Here is a 19,789-nt window from a genome sequence, read left to right as displayed (position 1 = left end):
CGAGCCACCCGCTGCTACACCCCCTGCCGCCCGCACGACTAAGTGGAAAAGCCACCATCGGCGCCATTGCGCCAACTGGACAGCCCACAATACGAAGCCGCCACCCCAGCATCCATGTGTGATACACCACGGACCGTCTACATCACAGTGCCTCAACCATGGAAGGAAGAGTAAAGGTGTCTCCTTTCACTCTTTTCCCGGCATCTATTACATAACCCGAATCGGACGCCTCCACGGTAGGTGGCATCTGCTCCTGCACACCCAGCTAGTCCCGATGGATCGGGGGAGACACAATCCCGCCACTACCGACGACCGCCGCCAAGAAAGCTCATATGATGCCATGCCTGTGATAGACAACGCCGATGTGACTGATAGAAGAGTGGTATCCCAACCACCACCAACAACTCCCAAACCTAAGCCGACCCCAATCTCACCTACCCGAAGCAACCGCACCGACCTGCCTCGGGCCTAATCTGGCCCACCCGAGCTCGAGCCCTAGGGAAAAGTCACCACCGTCGCGCGTGTGGCAAGCTTGACACCACGGCTAACACCCGCCCAACCCCCCGCGTCGGCGGCTTTCTCCTAGGAGAAGGAAGACCACCGCTGCTACCCTGCGTCGTCTGCCGGAGTACAAATACTTGTGCTGCTATACCCCTCTAGAATGGCATCCCCAACCTCCCGCCACCCACCGGCCACCATCCGACCGACATTGCCTATAGCCACAGCAAACGCCGGATGCAACCGCCGGCCCGTGTCTCCCACAACCCAGAGCCTGCGCCAGTGGACTTAGCGCCAGATCTGGAAGCCCACCGGGCCACCATGTGGGCGCCCCAAGCCAAGCCAGACCGCACGATCCCCGGTCTCGCCACGCGAGGAGGATGTCGTTCCCGCCGCCGACGACGCTAGCCGGGCTTCGCCCGGCAGCGCCCCCGGCGGCGGCGAGGAGTAGGGGCCGAGGAAAGGGGGTGCGCAAGGGTGGCGGCTAGGTTTCGCCCGGCCTCCCGCGGGAGAGGAGCGGGTTGAATGGGTGTTTTATCTTTTCCCCCTGTACCGGAGTTCCCTTTACCTTAGCTGTCCAGGGTGTCTTATATTATGCTAGGTGTGGCGTCTCCTGTTTTAATGCTCGGTGTTGGATAAATAGCCAAGTGACATTCTTCCGGATGGCATTTTTCTTACATGCCTGTATATGCCTATATGGATTTTCCCATTTGTGACTTTACTATATTTATATGAAGGGGGCGAAGAAAGCCTGTTTCAAGCAAGCACGACAACCTATCATTTGTCCGACTAATTTCTTGTGATTAAGATTCGGCGCCCGCGAAATCAAAGCGACACGCAGTCTATCTTTATTGGGACCACACTGAGATATAACCTTTTGAGTTGAGATGTCCTTGCAGCCCATGCCCATGCATCTCCGTTCGAGCGTTCCACGTGAGAGATGGCCTGCGATGTATGCCACGCCTCCATTCATTGCCAGCGAATACAAAAAACTGACTACAGCTGGTACTTTGTCTCGGGCGCATGCGATGCGTCTGTACGCAACGGAGGAGGAAACGTACGCGACGTGGCCGGAGGGTGAGCGGCGACGGTCAACCCCGCGCTGCCGAAACGGCTGTTAAATCGTCCCCGCCCCCTTCCCCTCTTCACACACAGACACAAACAGACTACTTGCTCTCTTTTGCAAATCCAAAAACCTCCGAGGCGACCATGGATAACAAGACCACGGCGACGGCGACGGCGGCGGGGGTTCTGGACAACAGGTTCGGTGTGGAGACCAAGCATCCAGCAACGGGGACGAACATAGCCCCCGAGGTACTCCATCTTTAGGCTGGCCTACTCAAGGGGAACTAGTACATTCATAGATCATCAGAGATCGTAAACTAGGAGGCACTTCAGCGATCAGCAATTGGTCTCCAGTGCTTCTGTTTAGCGCCGCAAGTCCATGTGCCAAAGTATTTTTCCCTCGCTTCACATGTCAGACCTCACATGCAGAGAAAATCAGTCATGGCCTGTTTAATATCCATGATTAGGCCATAACATGCAGACCGTGAGGGCATCTGAGCACACACTATCCTGTTCTTTGCTTGCTGCACGTACGCTTTCCCCGAGGTAATTCCATCTTGTTGGATTAATATTCAGATCTGAATGTTCTAATGATACAAGAACTCAAGCCACATCAAACACTAGGTTCGAAAAGTACCGATCTAAATTATTATATGTCAAGCAGTATATGTAAAATGGGGCACATCCATTTGATAAGTTGTATTTTCGATAATCCAGTATATGTGCAGTTTGGATAACCTTTACACCATAGAGAAGATGCTAAGATGCATCAATCTATGTCTTCCCTTACCCGCAAAAAATAAAAACTATGCCTTCTTTTCAACCACTATTAATCATACATTAATGTGTGACCTTTTTTAAGCCATTAATTAATACAAATCAAATCGTGGCTTCTTCGAGACCTCTAGTGAACGAGTACACTATGTTGGGCTTATTCACTCGCTCTTTACTATAAATTAAATTTCAGCTTCCCTTTCCTGAATGTGCGTGGGTTGAGTTGTTTGAAATAGTATTAATTAAGTACTATGAGTACCTGCAGAAAAAAGAAGAAGAAATATTATTTCTAAGTTTAATGACAGAATTTTTTGAATGATGAGGTCCTTGGGTATGAAAAAGTGTTGATATGTTCGATTTAAATGACATATGAAGTATACCATGGTAACTACTGACTAGGCAAAGAGCTTTGCTATCCTCAAATGCATATATTTTTCTGGCCTATCGATTTGCTTCGGTTATTAGCTCCAAAACTAGTTGGATCAGTAGAAACCTTAAAAGGTAATAATTTTGCTCACTAGTAGAATGCTTCGCACACATGGAAAGTGTTACCGCACAAAACAGTTTAGGAAACACATATACTACTGAATAAATCGTTGGTACATGGAAAGCTTCACACATGTCAATTTTTTTACTAATTGCTAGATGTAATTCGTTTATTCATGAGCATTTTCTTGATATGTGTTTTGTCTTTTGTTGTTTATATTGGTATGAATGATGCATTCACTAATTCTTTTTAATGCTTAAATCTTTTACATAATTACATATAGATATGCACTGATTGTTAAATAAATGACATGATTTTTCTAGCATCAATTTTTTTCAAAGTTAGAAGAGTCTACTTTGAATATTAATACCTGATTTAATGATATAATCTCCAAAACTTTGTTGAAATTTCACTGAGAATGAGAACCCTGATAATCTAACTTTCAATGAAATAGGTACCTCCCTTGGATTCTTTGCAGACTTCATCACACAACCTTGAAGTTCTATGGGACTGCGACAGCTCTCACAAGGAAAAAGATTACGGTGAGGGATGGTCCACCGATGAGGAGATCATGGATCGTCCATGGGAGGCTCCGACAAAGATAACTCCATTGTCCAAGAAGAAGAAAGTAGAGTTGCAATATATGGATAACTTCACCGATGAGTTGTGTGGGAAAGATTGTAAAGTGTCTAGGCTACCAAAGCAAGCATGCCGGCATGACAAAATATCAGGACAAGGATTGTCGTCTGCAGAAATATCTATCAAGCATGTACTTCCAACTCCTTCGCGGGAATATAAAGCAGCAAGAGTAACCAATGGCGATCACAAGGAGTCCATCATGGATCTCTACCAAAGTGTGGACACGCTATACCGCTTTATGAGAGGTTGTGATGAGAAGCTCGAGAATCTCCACAAGAAAGTCATGGTGCTTTGTCAAGCGGTCAAGAAGGAAGTAGAGTGGCAATATGTGGAGAACTTCACCGAGGAGATGCGTGGCCCAGACTGTAAAGTGTCTGGGCTACTGAAGCAACCATGCAGGCAAGACAAGATATTAGGAGAAGGACCCTCGTCCGCAACACAATCTATCAAGCATGTGCTTCCAACTCCTTCCCAAGAATATAAAGTAACCAGAGCAACCAATAAAGATCAGTCGGAGTCCATCATGGATCTCTACCGCAGTGTGGACATGCTATACCACTTTATGAGAGATTGTGATGAGAAGCTCGAGTATCTCCAGAAAACAGTCGTGGTACTTGGTCACGCCGTCACCAACTCTTCCCTACCACCACCATCCAGGGATCAAGCATAATTTATGGCAGACGACAGCTCTCATGCTTGGTGGAGGTTTGCCTCGGTATCGTGGATGCCTATTTACTTTATCTTGCAAAAAAATGACGTCTCTCTTTAGTAGCATCTTTATTTTATGAACTTTTTATTTTGCAAGTGTGCTATCCTCTTCTTAGAAAAATTATATGGTTGTATCCATTGAGTGAAACATAATAATGATATGTTTGTGTGTTGGATATCTATATCTATATCTATATCTATATCTATCTATATCTATATCTATATCTATATCTATCTACTTCTATCTATCTATCTATCTATCTATATCTATATCTATATCTATCTATACTTCTACTAATTTGTGACTTCCAAAAAATTACCATGTTAATCAGAAAATAGGAGGCATTAATCTAGTGGGACCGAGTTATTACGGTTTAGATCTGCCGATGTAATACCCCTATTTAGTACTTCTACTAATTTGTGACTTTCAAAAAATTACCATGTTAATCAAAAAATAGGAGCCGTTAATCTAGTCGGACCGAGTTATTACGGTTTAGATCTGCCGGTCTAATACCCATATTTAGTAAAAAAAATGAGCCATTTATCTGATGGGACCGTGTTGTTAGCGTAGATCAAACCATAAACGCTCTGTTTGTTCAGTTCCGTCAAAAAACATTAATCATCTGTTTGTTACGTTCCGTCAAAAGACATTTTTTAAAGGCGATGTGACTTCCTCAAATTTGTGACAAAAAAGATCGTATCTTAACTGCCATCTACTATTCCATCGATACCTCCTCCCTATTCATTCTTTCTCTCTCCTCCCAAGGAAAATATTCCACCGTAACTTCATCTCTCCATTCTCTCTCCTGTATGGACTCTATTGTTTTTCTTGCCACATGGAAACTATTTCACCGAACCTTCCTCATAAATAAAAACGCTAATATGTGGACAGTTCTGATTAAACAACTTATAATGAGTATACATATAGTCTTTCTTCTCAAGAAACGACAGTGTTACATATAGTTGATCGACGATAGGAAAAACCTGCAGATCATATGTGAAGGAAGATCGGACTGTGTTGGCTGAGTTGATGCATCAATGAAGACGCCCTGGCCCGATGAGCCGATGTGAGTACTGGCCGGCGGCAGCTCCATGAGCTTCTCTGATGATCTAACCTGTGTGTGCTGGCCGTATCCCGTCGTGTGTTGGGCAAAGGTAATTTGATTCAAACATGTTTGACCCACGTCGTACGTGCTAAACACGTCTATTGGAAAAGAAGTGCCTGTGTTTTGACTAGTTTGCATGTGTTTTTGATTTGCGTAGTGCAATTTTGTCACTAATTAATTAACTGTTTTTGCATGAGTCGCACATATGGACTAGTCACAGTGGAGAGTAACTTAGAGTAGTAACATGCATATGTTACTAGTCTATGTTACCACTTCCACAGTGGGTAAACATATGTGTTGTGTCATGCATCACTTTATTTATTAGGTTGTAGACTCATCTTTTCTTAATATGTGTGATGTTACAGTAACTAGCTATGCTACCACATGTCTCTCTTTCTTTATTAACCCTAGTAGAAAACGGGCCTATTGTCCGGGTTCATAAGGGTGTTTTGTCCCGGTTCCTGAACCGGGACTAAAGGGTTGTTACTAATGCCCTGTCCCTTTAGTCCCGGTTCAGTCCAGAACCGGGACAGATGGGCCTCCACGTGGCCTGTGCGCGGAGCTTAGGCAGGAGGGCCTTTGGTTCCGGTTGGTGGCACCAACCGGGACCAATAGGCATCCACGCGTCAGCATTTCTGTGGCTGGAGTTTTTGTTTTTTTAAAAGGGGGTGTTTGGGGGTTTTGGGGGGTTAATTTAGGTGTTTCATATATTGTGTTAGCTAGCTATAATTAATAGAGAGAAGTGTCCTCTCTTATGTCCGTGCTTGGTCGACGTACTATGCATACGTATAGAGAGGACTAGACACGCTAGCTAGCTAGTAAGCAAACGAAGGAAACAGAAGATCATCATGAACATATATGCATACAGAGAGAAGTGATATCGACCACCTCTCCTTCCCCGAGAGATTGGTCGAACAACAAGTTCTCGTATATCTATCCGACACTACCGGCTAAATATATACAATAATTATCTCTTACAAATATAATCTCCTAACATACGGACGCATGGTCCACATAGTATTCTCTGTCTTCAGCGATCATGTGGTCAAGAAAGAATGCGGCCAATTCCTCTTGAATTGCTCGCATGCGAGCTGGTGCTAGGAGTTCATCCCGCTTCTGAAACATCTAATTTGAAGAAGGGGGTCAATACATATATATATGAAACTCAACACAAATGATGGTAATAAAATAAAATTGTGAATATTGTTATTTACGCACTTCATATTGTTCGTCAGAGTAGCCCCGCTCACAGGTCGTGTGGCGGATGGACTCGCAAACGTAGTATCCATAGAAATCATTCCCTTGTTCCTGCCACAACCAGTTTACAAGAAATAGTGGTCAATCAAACTGATAAGCAAGAATGCCAAATGGTATTGATGAAACTAGCGCTTGAATCACTAGGAGATGCGCGGAACATGCTACTATAGTACTTACTTTCGGGTGTCTAAATTCCAGCTTCTTCGGCAGTCCCGGAGCTTTTTTGGTGAATTTTCTCCAAACCCTGCCAGACAAAGAAAACAATTACTTGATATCAGAAATGAACAAAGTTGTTGTTATGGTGGATAATGATCGATTTAACTTACTTCTCGAGCATTTGAGTCATGTTCGCATACTCCTGGGGATCTTTTCGTTTAGAGTCCAAGACAGTTACTACTCCCTGCTCAAGCTTAATCTCTAGGAGAATATAGTGGAACCTGCGTACGCATGCATAACTCATCAATTACATTACTATAAGCTTGACTAATATATAAGGAAAACCGAATATGCACAAGACAGTAACACTCACTTGAAGTTGTAAGGAAAGAGTATTATATCTTTGTTTTCATTTATTACCAACGATCGTAGCAAGTTGGCCTCGGTATCTGCGGCATGAAATTTAACCTCAGTTGCATCTATGAGATTTGTGTTAATGAACCCAATATCACCGATTTGTCTTTTCTTCAATTGGACGATTTTCAATCTGCATAATATAGTGAGGATAATTATAAATACATGCAATGAAAGAGCTGAGCTATATAGAGAGACTTAATGACAGAAGTAGTACTACTTACAGACAGTAGCAGGTGACCGTTGCTTTATCGAGGGCCAATTGATTGAAAAACTGAAAGAACTCCTCAAATGGAACAGGCAACAGTTCAATTCCAACGAGATCATGCTCCTTTTTAACTCTCACATACAAAGTATTCCTCCCCCCAGACTCTCTGCAGATTTTCAAGTACCAATCATGCAATCTTCGCATCATCGTTGATAGAGATCTTTCATCTTTGACGAGAGTCTTCCCGTACTCGTATCTTTGTATCTGCACCTCCAAGAAATCATAATGTACATCGTCGGGCAGGTAATCTCCAAGATTGCTATAACCGGGCACCATCCTCGGATCATTAGCGACGATGTCGCTAGGAACCTTGAGCGGGGGCACGATTGCTTCGCTTGTTCGCCGAGCTGGGAAATTTGTTTCCCAGCTCGTCGTTCTTTCATCCTTTGATCACTGACAGTACTTCCCGACCGCTCCGCTTCGGCAAATGCCTTTCCAATAATGCACTCATAGTTGCCTTTCGGCGAAGACTTGGGTGGTTTTGTCAGGGCAGTCAGAGTGCGCTTCGCTTTCACCGGATCTACCTTCTCCTCCAGAGGTGGATGTTTATTTGCTTTCACCCCTTCAAAGAAGTTCCTCACTTCTTCTCGTGCAATCTCGGCATTCTCCTCCGGGGTCCTCTCGTATGGTAACTTCTCTGGAGTCTTCAGAGAAGGACCGAATCTGTATGTCCTCCCACCTCTGGTTGTACTGCTAGACGCCAGCAGAGCAGACGAAGCGGCTGTCTTCTTTACTTGCTTACGAGGCGGGGGAGAAGGACTACGACGCGCCGGAGCAGCCGGAGCAGCGGCGGGTCTCTTCCGCCCTTGCTGACGAGGCGGAGAAGGAGGAGGCTGGCTACTCAGGCGCGTCGGCGCAGGCGGAGAAGGAGGCGGAGTGCCGCCACGCGCCGGAGAAGGAGCCGGCCGAGTGCCCTGATCGTCACTCGCCGGAGGAGGAGGCGGTGGAGGAGGCGGAGTGCCCTGACTCGCCGGAGGGGGAGGAGGAGGCGGAGGCGTCCAGTTTGGAAGTAGTGTGGCTCGGGCATTCCATCGAACACCTTGTGTGCATAGGAGGTGAGCTAGAGCACCACCAAGCCCTCTCCCCCTCGGCCAGAAAAACAAAGCAGTGTGCTCTGCTCTTACGCGAGGGGGTATATATAGGCACCTCATTGGTCCCGGTTGGTGGCATGAACCGGGACTAAAGGGGAGCCTTTGGTCCCGGTTCAAGCCACCAACCGGGACCAATGGTGGTGGGCCAGGAGCGAAGCCCATTGGTCCCGGTTCGTCCCACCAACCGGGACCAAAAGGTCCAGACGAACCGGGACCAATGGCTCACATGGCCCGGCCGGCCCCCTGGGCTCACGAACCGGGTCCAATGCCCCCATTGGTCTCGGTTCTGGACTGAACCGGGACTAATGGGCTGAACCGGCCTGGACCTTTGCCCCCTTTTCTACTAGTGTAATTACATGCCACATCATCTATTTTGCCTAGATAAGTGTGATGTTACAACCTATGTTACTCCCACTGTGGGTTGTCTGACTGGTGATGGAAAGGTTCATATGATTTGGCTCGTACTTTGATGCAAGGTGTGATAGCTATAAACATCACCTTACTTTTCCCAATTAAAAAATTATTATATGGTGAAATTAACATAGTAATGTACTCCTACAAGGGTAATAAAATTGTGCATGCTTTCTATGTATCACCCCTGAGTAAGATATCAGGCAAACACAAGCATCTATTCATATACGTACCGACGCACATATATGAGCGTCATGACGGAAAATAGCTAGAACGCACACTTTCCTTCAACGATTTCCTTTTCGAGATTTGAGCATTACTAGAGTAAACTAAAATATGCATCACCTAATGATGTAGTTTAGAGGAAATATATAAAAGAAGTAATCTCTTTTGATGTATATGTAAGCTTCAATATGACATATTTCCACCCACCCGGCCCCTCCCCCCAAAGAAATGTGACATATTTCCAATGAAAACATGGTGCATCGATTCACTCTTCATCGCCAAGAAAAAATGAATACCCTTTTGTACTCCTCATAAAACACTTTTGCATGAATATTGTATGTAATATTAGTGCATGATTGAATTATAATCTAGATATGGTCTAAAAAGTAAGAAAAGGTGTTGTCGACGGAAAAAATTGAATGTACGTAAGAACGTAAGACCAAACTCCATTGTATTCTATGGGAAAAAGGGACAACATAACGAATTTCTCATTTGCAACACTACAGCCCACAAATACACATGCAACCTTCCTAATTTTTTTCATAGTTACATCTTCTATAAATCCGAAATTAGGCATGACTCAACAATAATATCACATACAAATGTTTGACACAACTGAATGTTGGAAAAGTCTATGTGTACAAAAGATATAATAATAAATGCACGGAAGTTACTCTAAAAATTAATGGAGTTCTTTAACTCAATACTTTTCTGCATAACAATTAAAATTTCATTTTTATATGTTTGACAGTAATTGATCAAACTAGCTATTATCCTAAGTTTACTCATGTTTAAAATACAAAAATTCACTGCTCACGCTCCTCCACCCCATATAAATTTCAGGAAGAGAGAAGTTCAAAGACTTCGCTTCTGTAGGCCAACGAGATACTGGCGTGAGCCGCCTGGCGGCCCACCATCTTGGAGTCCTCATAAGCACGGTTTATGTGAGTCCGAAGGTGTCCACACAGTGGGCAGACATGACATCCGCCCTAGGAGTTATATTTGTTATTATTTTAAATGTTTCAAGTTAATTGCAGATCCAATTTTTCGTATTTCTTTTGTACCCCCGGGGACCTCTCTCATTTTTGGTAAACAATAATCCTCAGAAATGTATTCAGAGGGACACGTAAGGATATAGAGATACAAAATAGTTGATCCATTTCTATGGATAGCAGGTTGCTGTTTAGTACTGCCAGCGACATAGTGTCTCGCGCCTCCATGCCGGAATGGGCGCCGCCTCGCGCTGCCCTACCATCGCCGATGCCACCTGGAGAGCCGCCTTAGTGGCGTATACAAGATCATATGCTGTTGAGAAATCTTAGCATTCACAAACCATATTTCAAAAAAAAAAGTTCGGAAATAGAGATCCGAACATGTAGTGACCTATTGGTATATCAAAAAGTATGTGCTAGATACACAAAACATGTGCATAATTGCACAGGTGTAGGGCAAGCAAAATAGTTCGTAGTACGTTGCGACGCAGGTATTTCTGATTGACTCTGATGGATAAGTTATGTATATTCCTGAAAGTGACTTAACTTTTGCAGCGATAAACATTAGTTGGATTCAAGAGTAGAGAAAAATCTTCGCCCATCTGTTGTATATGGGATCCTACTCCAAGGGCAGAGAAGTTGTTGATCATCAGTGTTATTGTGTGCGGTCATACTGATATGAGAATAATGTAAAACTATGTCCAGACTGCAATGTATATATACCTGCAGGTGTAAAGGAATAAATAATGTCATTGTTAGAGCATCCTGGTCGTGGTATATAGAGATAACGATGCTCTAGTTGATTCTCTATTTGGTTCCTCCTTACTGTGTGTTGTAATGTGATTAATCACTTATCACGTATATTTAATTTCCAATTGCACTTAGTTGCAGCTTATCACAGTTTAAAAAATACTTAAGTGCTGTATCGATGCCATATGAGTTTTCAACACGTACTTGTGATCTCAAAAGAAAAAAATTGGCATGTACCGTTAATATGTCAGAAACAAACTATATATGATCAATAGTTATGCCATTCAGATTTAAGCCACCCAGTTATGTCTTCTCTCAGCGCTGATGGATCTGTGCCTATATATGGCTACATCATATGACAATATAACCAAAGGGATGGGAAATGGACTATATATTTGGAAATTAGAACAACGTACATGCATGAGAAGTTGAAGCATCAAACCTGAAACTGAAGGATGTTTTGCACCATAAAGATCAGTCGGATTCAACAGTAGAGAAGATTATCATCAGTCATTTGTATATGAGATATTGTTTCTCAGAAGGTTGTCGGTCATTAGTGAGATCATATTACTTTGGTTCAACATAAGGGAATGCATCGAATGCACTCTATAGCTGCAAGAATAAAACAAACAAACCATTTTATTGGAAAAACATCCAGATTGTAGTATATAGATAATCACAAAGTGACAACATTAACCATACGAAATCTTGAGTAGATGATGTCGTTATATAGTACATAATGTTAATCGCTGTAGACGAATTAAAATGCAGCAAGAGGCTAGCATGACTCCCTACCTCTAATTCTCTATGGGGTAGGATTGCTAGCAGTCAGAAGGTTGAGCAGAAATCAAAGAGGCAGGTATTTGGGACCATCCTAATGAACAACAGTATGTGAAGGCCAATGAATTAGAATGCAGAAATAAGGGCTTGAATGATCAGACGCGGGAAGAAACATCAGTGCGTACCTCGTGTAGTAGTAGAAGCAGGAATTAATGGATTTCTGACAACGTGTGGCCTGCTGCAAAATCAAGAGCACGGAGCCATCCCAACAAATAACTGAAAAGAAGGATGATAGATCCAGACGCTATGGCGAAGAGGAATAGAGAGATTATAGGAATCAAAAGAGAAATTGCGACATTAATAAACCAATCTTCATTACTCGGGAAGAACTCTTCATGTGCACCACTTGATTATCTGGAAATAGTCAAAAGGGGAAAATACACAACTTAGAGGGAGTGCGTAGTAGACACGTCTCTGCACGGTGTCCGAATGCGTGCGTTGGCCAGGTGTTGCGGCGACGGAGGCAGCCGCAGACCACAGTAGCGTCCATTGGAGGAGCGACGCTTCCGATGTGGATCGCAGTGAGGAAGGTAGACACAGTGTCGTCCATAGGAGGAGCGACCCTTCCGATGTGGGTCGATGGTGGTTGTATGGCCAGCTTTGTCAGCCGTAGTACAGATGATCCAACGACAACACATGACGCGCTACAGGGCGATCCGGCAAGAGAGTAGCAGGCCAAGCCCAAGAGAAGCATTCGAGCTCCATCTCGTCTATGCGGCCAAGAATGGGCCCGTTAACTAAACACTATTTAGCTGTACAAGTGGCATTGTAGCGTGTGGTGGTGGCGGCCTCGGCCAAGAATTGGATAGGGTAGATGGTGTGAGTGTTGGCTGGCTCCATTCCGTCCTCCTCTCATCCTCCAATTCGAATTCCCCTGTAATATCTTGAGATCTAAGCATATGAACTAAGATAGATCGATCGGAGTAATTCGTTGCTTACAATTGGCATCAGAGCATCGATCCTGCCGCAACAAGTTCCGCTCCATCATCCCCACGCGACGAAGTTCGCGGCGCGCCGCCGCCGTGAAGCCATGGAGAGCATGTCGCCGGCGATGAAGGCGGTGTACGAGTTCCTCAAGGCCGACCTAGCGGAGTCCCTCGACGTACGCTTCAAGCACCAAGAGGAGGAAACGGCTAAGTCGATGCGGTCCATCATGAGCGATCTGACGACGTGCATCAACGACCTCAAGCTGTCGATTGGCGTCGGCATGGACGAGCTTCGCGCCAGGCTAGAACGCCCGTCTTCCGCATCCACTTCGCCCACACGGGGTCGACCGCCAGCAAGCCAATTCGCGACCGCCAACGGTGACGCCGCCCCTGAGGGCAGCCGGTCTGATCCACCGACCAAGGGAAAGGATCATACTTCGTACGTTCCACCACCGGCCAGAGGTACGAGATCCGACCACAATCCAGTATTCAGTTCGTGGTTGGCTGAGTTACACCGAGAGAATACTGGCACCTATGGATTTGCACCGCGCATCGACCTGCCCCGTTTTGATGGCACCAATCCGAGGCTCTGGCAATCGAGATGTGAAGATTATTTTGGCATGTGTGGCATGCCGAATCATCTCTGGGTCCAATTCGCCTCTACTCTGTTCGAAGGTGCTGCAGCGCGATGGTTGGAGTTGATTTAGAGAAGAGCGCCAAATGCATCCTAGGAAGAATTCTGCAGACTGCTACAGTGTCATTTTGGTCTAAATCAGCATCAGGCGCTGGTCCGGAAATTCCACAGCATAGTTCAGACAGGCTCGGTGGAAGATTATGTGGAGCAGTTTGCCGATCTATATGATCAGCTATCTGTGTATGAGGCTGTTACTATGAATTGGCGTTATTGCATGAGTCTCTGATCAATTCTGCTCCTCAACAAGGTCATTTTGTCAAGCGGCAAACAGTATACATATGCAGTCGCTTCGACCAAACCCTACGACCAAAAATGTTGAAGATAGACGAACTATTTCAGATGTACAAAGATAGAAACTGGGTGAGGACAAATGGGAGGCACTGAGATCTTACCGCAAGGCCAAGGGCTTGTGTTTCATGTGTTGAGAGAAGTGGAGCAGGGACCACCAATGTAAACAGACAGTGTCACTGCATGTGCTACAAGAAATGGTTGAATTTTTTCAGTGCACATCAACAAAAGATCTGCTTACTGATGAGGATGAAGAAGTAAATCTTATGGCTATATCAGAAGCAGCTGAAGGGAAATCAGCTCACAGCAAGGCCTTCCAATTAAGTGTTGTTATTCAAGGACAACAGAGAACTTTCTTAGTAGATTCTGGCAGTACTCATTCCTTTGTGGATACCAATTCAGCAAGCACACCGGTAGGAGTGCAGCAATGTACATCAATGAAGGTAAAAGTTGCTAATGGAGGAATTATGAGATGTGACAGCTATGTACCAAGGTGGCAGTGGTCAGTGCAAGGAGTTCAGTTTGAGCATGACCTTAGAATATTGCCTCTCAGCTGTTATGATGGGATTCTGGGTATGGACTGGTTAGCTAAGCATAGTCCAATGACAGTAGACTGGGAACAACAATGGATGTCCTTCCCCTTGCATGGTCAGTCTGTAACAATTCAAGGGGCAACACCTGTTGAAATTGCTTACACCATCATAGAACTGTCTGTAGTAACTGATGAGAATGCTCCCACTCTCATACCAGAAATTCAGGAACTTATTGAGGAATATAAAGATGTGTTTGTTGTTCCAGTTGGTTTACCTCCTGAAAGAGCTTGCGATCATGCCATTCCTCTTATTCCTGGCGCCAGACCTTTTTCTCACAGGCCCTACAGGCTGGCTGATGTCTACTGCACAACCTTCTTCTTGTAGACGTTGTTGGGCCTCCAAGTGCAGAGGTTTGTAGGACAGTAGCAAATTTCACTCAAGTGGATGACCTAAGGTTTATCAATCCGTAGGAGGCGTAGGATGAAGATGGTCTCTCTCAAGCAACCCTGCAACCAAATAACAAAGAGTCTCTTGTGTCCCCGACACACCCAATACAATGGTAAATTGTATAGGTGCACTAGTTCAGCGAAGAGATGGTGATACAAGTGGTATATGGATAGTAAATAAAGGTATTTGTAATCTAAAATTATAAAAACAGCAAGGTAAAAAGTGATAAAAGTGAGCGTAAACGGTATTGCAATGCTAGGAAACAAGGCCTAGGGTTCATACATTCACTAGTGTAAGTCCTCTCAACAATACTAACATAATTGGATCATAAAACTATCCCTCAACATGCAACAAAGAGTCACTCCAAAGTCACTAATAGCGGAGAACGAACGAAGAGATTATGGTAGGGTACGAAACCACCTCAAAGTTATTCTTTCCAATCAATCCGTTGGGCTATTCCTATAAGTGTCACAAACAGCCCTAGAGTTCGTACTAGAATAACACCTTAAGACACAAATCAACCAAAACCCTAATGTCACCTAGATACTCCAATGTCACCTCAAGTATCCGCGGGTATTATTATACGATATGCATCACACAATCTCAGATTCATCTATTCAACCATCACAAAGGACCTCAAGGAGTGCCCCAAAGTTTCTACCGGAGAATCACGACGAAAACGGGTGCCAACCCCTATGCACAGGTTCATGGGCGGAACCCGCAAGTTGATCACCAAAACATACATCAAGTGAATCACGTGATATCCCATTGTCACCACAGATATCCACAGCAAGACATACATCAAGTGTTCTCAAATCTTTAAAGACTCAATCCGATAAGATTACTTCAAGGGGAAAACTCAATTCATTACAAGAGAGTAGAGGGGGGAAGAAACATCATAGGATCCAAATATAATAGCAATGCTCGCGATACATCAAGATCGTATCATCTCAAGAACACGAGAGAGAGAGAGAGAGATCAAACACATAGCTACTGGTACATACCCTCAGCCCCGAAGGTGAACTACTCCCTCCTTGTCATGGAGAGCGCCGGGATGATGAAGATGGCCACCGGTGAGAGTTCCCCCCCCCCTCTCTGGCAGGGTGCCGGAATAGGGTCCCGATTGACTTTTGGTGGCTACAGAGGCTTGCGGCGGCGGAACTCCAGATCTAATCTCTGTTTTGGAAGTTTTAGGATACGTGGGTATATATGGGTGAAAGGAGTACGTCGGTGGACCGAAGGGGTGGCCACGAGGCAGGGGGGCGCGCCCCAGGGGGGTGGGCGCGCCCCCTACCCTCGTGAGCTCCTCCTTCATCTTCTGACGTAGGGTCCAAGTCTATCCGGTAGGTTTCCTTCCAAAACTAACTTCTCCAGTTGATTTCGTCCCGTTTCGACTCCGTTTGATATTCCTTTTCTTCGAAACACTGAAATAGGCATAAAACAGCAAATCTAGGATGGGCCTCCGGTTAATAGGTTAGTCCCAAAAATAATATAAAAATGAAAAATAAAGCCCAATATTGCCCAAAACAGTAGATAATATAGCATGGAGCAATCAAAAATTATAGATACGTTGGAGATGTATCAAGGATCCCCAAGCTTAATTCCTGCTCGTCCTCGAGTAGGTAAATGCTAAAAACAGAATTTTTGATGCGGAGTGCTACTTGGCATAATTTCAATGTAATTCTTCTTAATTGTGATATGAATATTCAGATCTGAAAGATTCAAGACAAAAGTTCATATTGACATAAAAATAATAATACTTCAAGCATACTAACTAAGCAATCATGTCTTCTCAAAATAACATGGCCAAAGAAAGCTATCCCTACAAAATCATATAGTTTAGTCATGTTTCATTTTCGTCACACAAGAATACTCTCATCATACACAACCCCAATGACAAGCCAAGCAATTGTTTCATACTTTACTAATCTCAAACCTATAAACTTTCACGCAATATATGAGCGCGAGCCATGGATATAGCACTATGGGTGGAATAGAATGTAATGAGGGGGGTTATGTGGAGAAGACAAAAAGGAGAAAGTCTCACATCAACGAGGCTAATCAATGGGCTATGGAGATGCCCACCGATTGATGTTAATGCAAGGAGTAGGGATTGCCATGCAACGGATGCACTAGAGCTATAAATGTATGAAAGCTCAACAAAAGAAACTAAGTGTGTGTGCATCCAACTTGCTTGCTCACGAAGACCTAGGGCACTTGAGGAGGCCCATTGTTGGAATATACAAGCCAAGTTTTCTATAATGAAAAATTCCAACTAGTATATGAAAGTGATAACATGAGAGACTCTCTACTATGAAGATCATGGTGCTACTTTGAAGCACAAGTGTGGTAAAAGGATAGTAACATTGCCCCTTTTTTGGGGGGGGGCTTCTTTTTTTTGGCCTTTCTCTTTTTTTTCTTTTTTTTGGGACAATTCTCTATTGAATGATGATCATCACACTTCTATTTATTTACAACTCAATGATTACAACTCGATACTAGAACGAAGTATGACTCTATATGGATGCCTCCGGCGGTGTACCGGGATATGCAATGAATCAAGAGTGACAAGTATGAAAAAATTATGAACGGTGGCTTTGCCACAAATACTATGTCAACTACATGATCATGCTAAGCAATATGACAATGATGAATGTGTCATGATGAACGGAATGATGGAAAGTTGCATGGCAATATATCTCGGAATGGCTATGGAAATGCCATAATAGGTAGGTATGGTGGATGTTTTGAGGAAGATATAAGGAGGTTTATGTGTGATAGCGCGTATCATATCACGGGGTTTGGATGCACCGGCGAAGTTTGCACCAACTCTCAATGTGAGAAAGGGCAATGCACGGTACTGAAGAGGCTAGCAAGGATGGAAGGGTGAGAGTGCGTATAATCCATGGACTCAACATTAGTCATAAAGAACTCAGATACTTATTTGAAAAATCTACAAGTCATCAAAAACCTCGACACTATGCGCATGCTCCTAGGGGGATAGATTGGGAGGAAAAGACCATCGCTCGTCCCCGACCGCCACTCATAAGGAGGACAATCAAATAACACATCATGTTTCAAATTTGTTACATAACGTTTACCATATGTGCATGCTACGGGAGTTGCAAACTTCAACACAAGCATTTCTCAATTTCACAACTACTCAACTAGCACGACTTTGATATTATTACCTCCATATCTCAAAACAATCATCAAGCATCAAACTTCTCTTAGTATACAAAACACTCATAAGAGAATTTATTATTAATCTTGTATACCTAGCTATTAGGATTTTAAGAAAATTACCATGCTATTAAGACTCTCAAAATAATCTAAGTGAATCATGAGAGATCAATAGTTTCTATAAAACAAATCCACCATGCTCTAAAAGATATAAGTGAAGCACTAGAGCAAATGACAAACTACTCCGAAAGATATAAGTGAAGATCAATGAGTAGTCGAATAATTATGCAACTATGTGAAGACTCTCTAACAATTAATAATTCCAGATCTTGATAATTTACTCAAACAGCAAGTAAAGAAAAAGAAGATGACATTCTAAGAATGGCAAACATCATGTGAAGAAGCAAAAACTTAGGATCAACCAAAACTAACCGATAGTTGTTGAAGAAGAAAGGTGGGATGCCAACCGGGGCATCCCCAAGCTTAGATGCTTGAGACTTCTTGAAATATTATCTTGGGATGCCTTGGGCATCCCCAAGATTGAGCATTTGTGTCTCCTTAATTCCTCTCATATCAAGGTCTCCCTAAATCTCAAAAGCTTCATCCACACAAAACTAAATAAGGACTCGTGAGATAAGTTAGTATAAACCATTGCCAAAACCTTATCATACTCTACTGTAGCAAATCACTAAAATTATTATTCAACATTGCATACTAAATGCCTCTGCATATTTAATAGTCCTATCCTCAAATAGAACCATTAAAGAAGCAAACATAACAGCAACCTGCCTAAACAGGACAGTCTGTAAAGAATGCAGCAACATCCATACTTCCCTAGCTCCAAAAATTATGAAATAAACTTCCCACTGTAGTAAATTTATCAGAGCTTAATATGAAAAAGGTTTAAACATTTTATCACATTCTGAATTTTCTAGGGAATTATTGCAACAGCGGTAAACTTTCTGTTTTGAAACAGCTACATGTATACTTGTAACATAGGCATAGTAAAGGCTATCAATGCCACTTCTATTGGAATAAAAGATGAAAAACATTGTTATAAATAACATCAAGCAAATCCTAACAAAATAAATTGACACTCCAAGCAAAACACATATCATGTGGTAAATAAAAATATAGCTCCAAGTAAAGTTACCGATGAACGAAGACGAAAGAGGGGATGCCTTCCGGGGCATCCCCAAGCTTAGGCTCTTGGTTGTACTTGAATATTACCTTGGGTGCCTTGGGCATCCCCAATATTATGCTCCTGACACTCCTTATTCCATAGTCCATCGAATCTTTACCCAAAACTTGAAAACTTCACAACACAAAACTTAAAGTAGAAAACTCGTGAGCTCCGTTAGTATAAGAAAATAAATCACCACTTCAAGGTACTGTAATGAACTCATTCTTTATTTATATTGGTGTTAAACCTACTGTATTCCAACTTCTCTATGGTTTATAAACTCTTTTACTAGCCATGGATTCATCAAAATAAGTAAACAACACATGAAAAACAGAATCTGTCAAAAACAGAACAGTCTGTAGTAATCTGGATCAAACATATACTTCTGGAACTCATACAATTCTCAAATAAATTGCTGTACCTGAGGAATTTATCTATCTCATACAATTCTCAAATAAATTGCCGGACCTGAGGAATTTATCTATTAATCATCTGCAAAAATTATTAACTAAATAGCGCTCACCAAATAAAAATGGCAGCAATTCTCGTGAGCGTTACAGTTTCTGTTTTTGACAGCATGATCAACAAGACCTCCCCCAAGTCTTCCCAAAGGTTCTACTTGGCACAAACACTAATTAAACACATGAAACCACATCTAAACAGAGGCTAGATGGATTATTTATTTTTAAATAGGAACAAAAAGCAAGGAGCTAAAATAAAATTGGGTTGCGTCCCAACAAGCGCTATCGTTTAACGCCCCTAGCTAGGCATGATGATTTCAATGATGCTCACATAAAAGATAAGAATTGAATCATAAAGAGAGCATCATAAAGAATATGACTAGCACTTTTAAG

The 19,789-nt window shown here is 43.2% G+C and overlaps 1 protein-coding gene and 1 pseudogene across 1 annotated transcript; both read left to right on the top strand.

Moving 5' to 3' along the window:
* Positions 1–1,635: 1,635 nt before the first annotated feature.
* Positions 1,636–4,332, top strand: LOC147961546 (uncharacterized). The gene is made up of 2 exons (XM_087536228.1): positions 1,636–1,812; positions 3,279–4,332. The coding sequence occupies exons 1-2, from the start codon at positions 1,708–1,710 to the stop codon at positions 4,131–4,133; spliced, it is 960 nt and encodes a 319-aa protein (XP_087392354.1). The 5' UTR covers positions 1,636–1,707; the 3' UTR covers positions 4,134–4,332.
* An 8,175-nt stretch (positions 4,333–12,507) lies between these two features.
* Positions 12,508–14,550, top strand: LOC147961545 (uncharacterized; annotated as a pseudogene).
* Positions 14,551–19,789: the final 5,239 nt, after the last annotated feature.

Source organism: Triticum urartu, chromosome 7A (genome assembly GCF_056163025.1).
Source record: "Triticum urartu cultivar PI428250 chromosome 7A, HENAU_Tu73, whole genome shotgun sequence".
Taxonomy (NCBI): Eukaryota; Viridiplantae; Streptophyta; class Magnoliopsida; order Poales; family Poaceae; genus Triticum; species Triticum urartu.
This window is presented reverse-complemented; position numbering and strand designations above follow the sequence as displayed.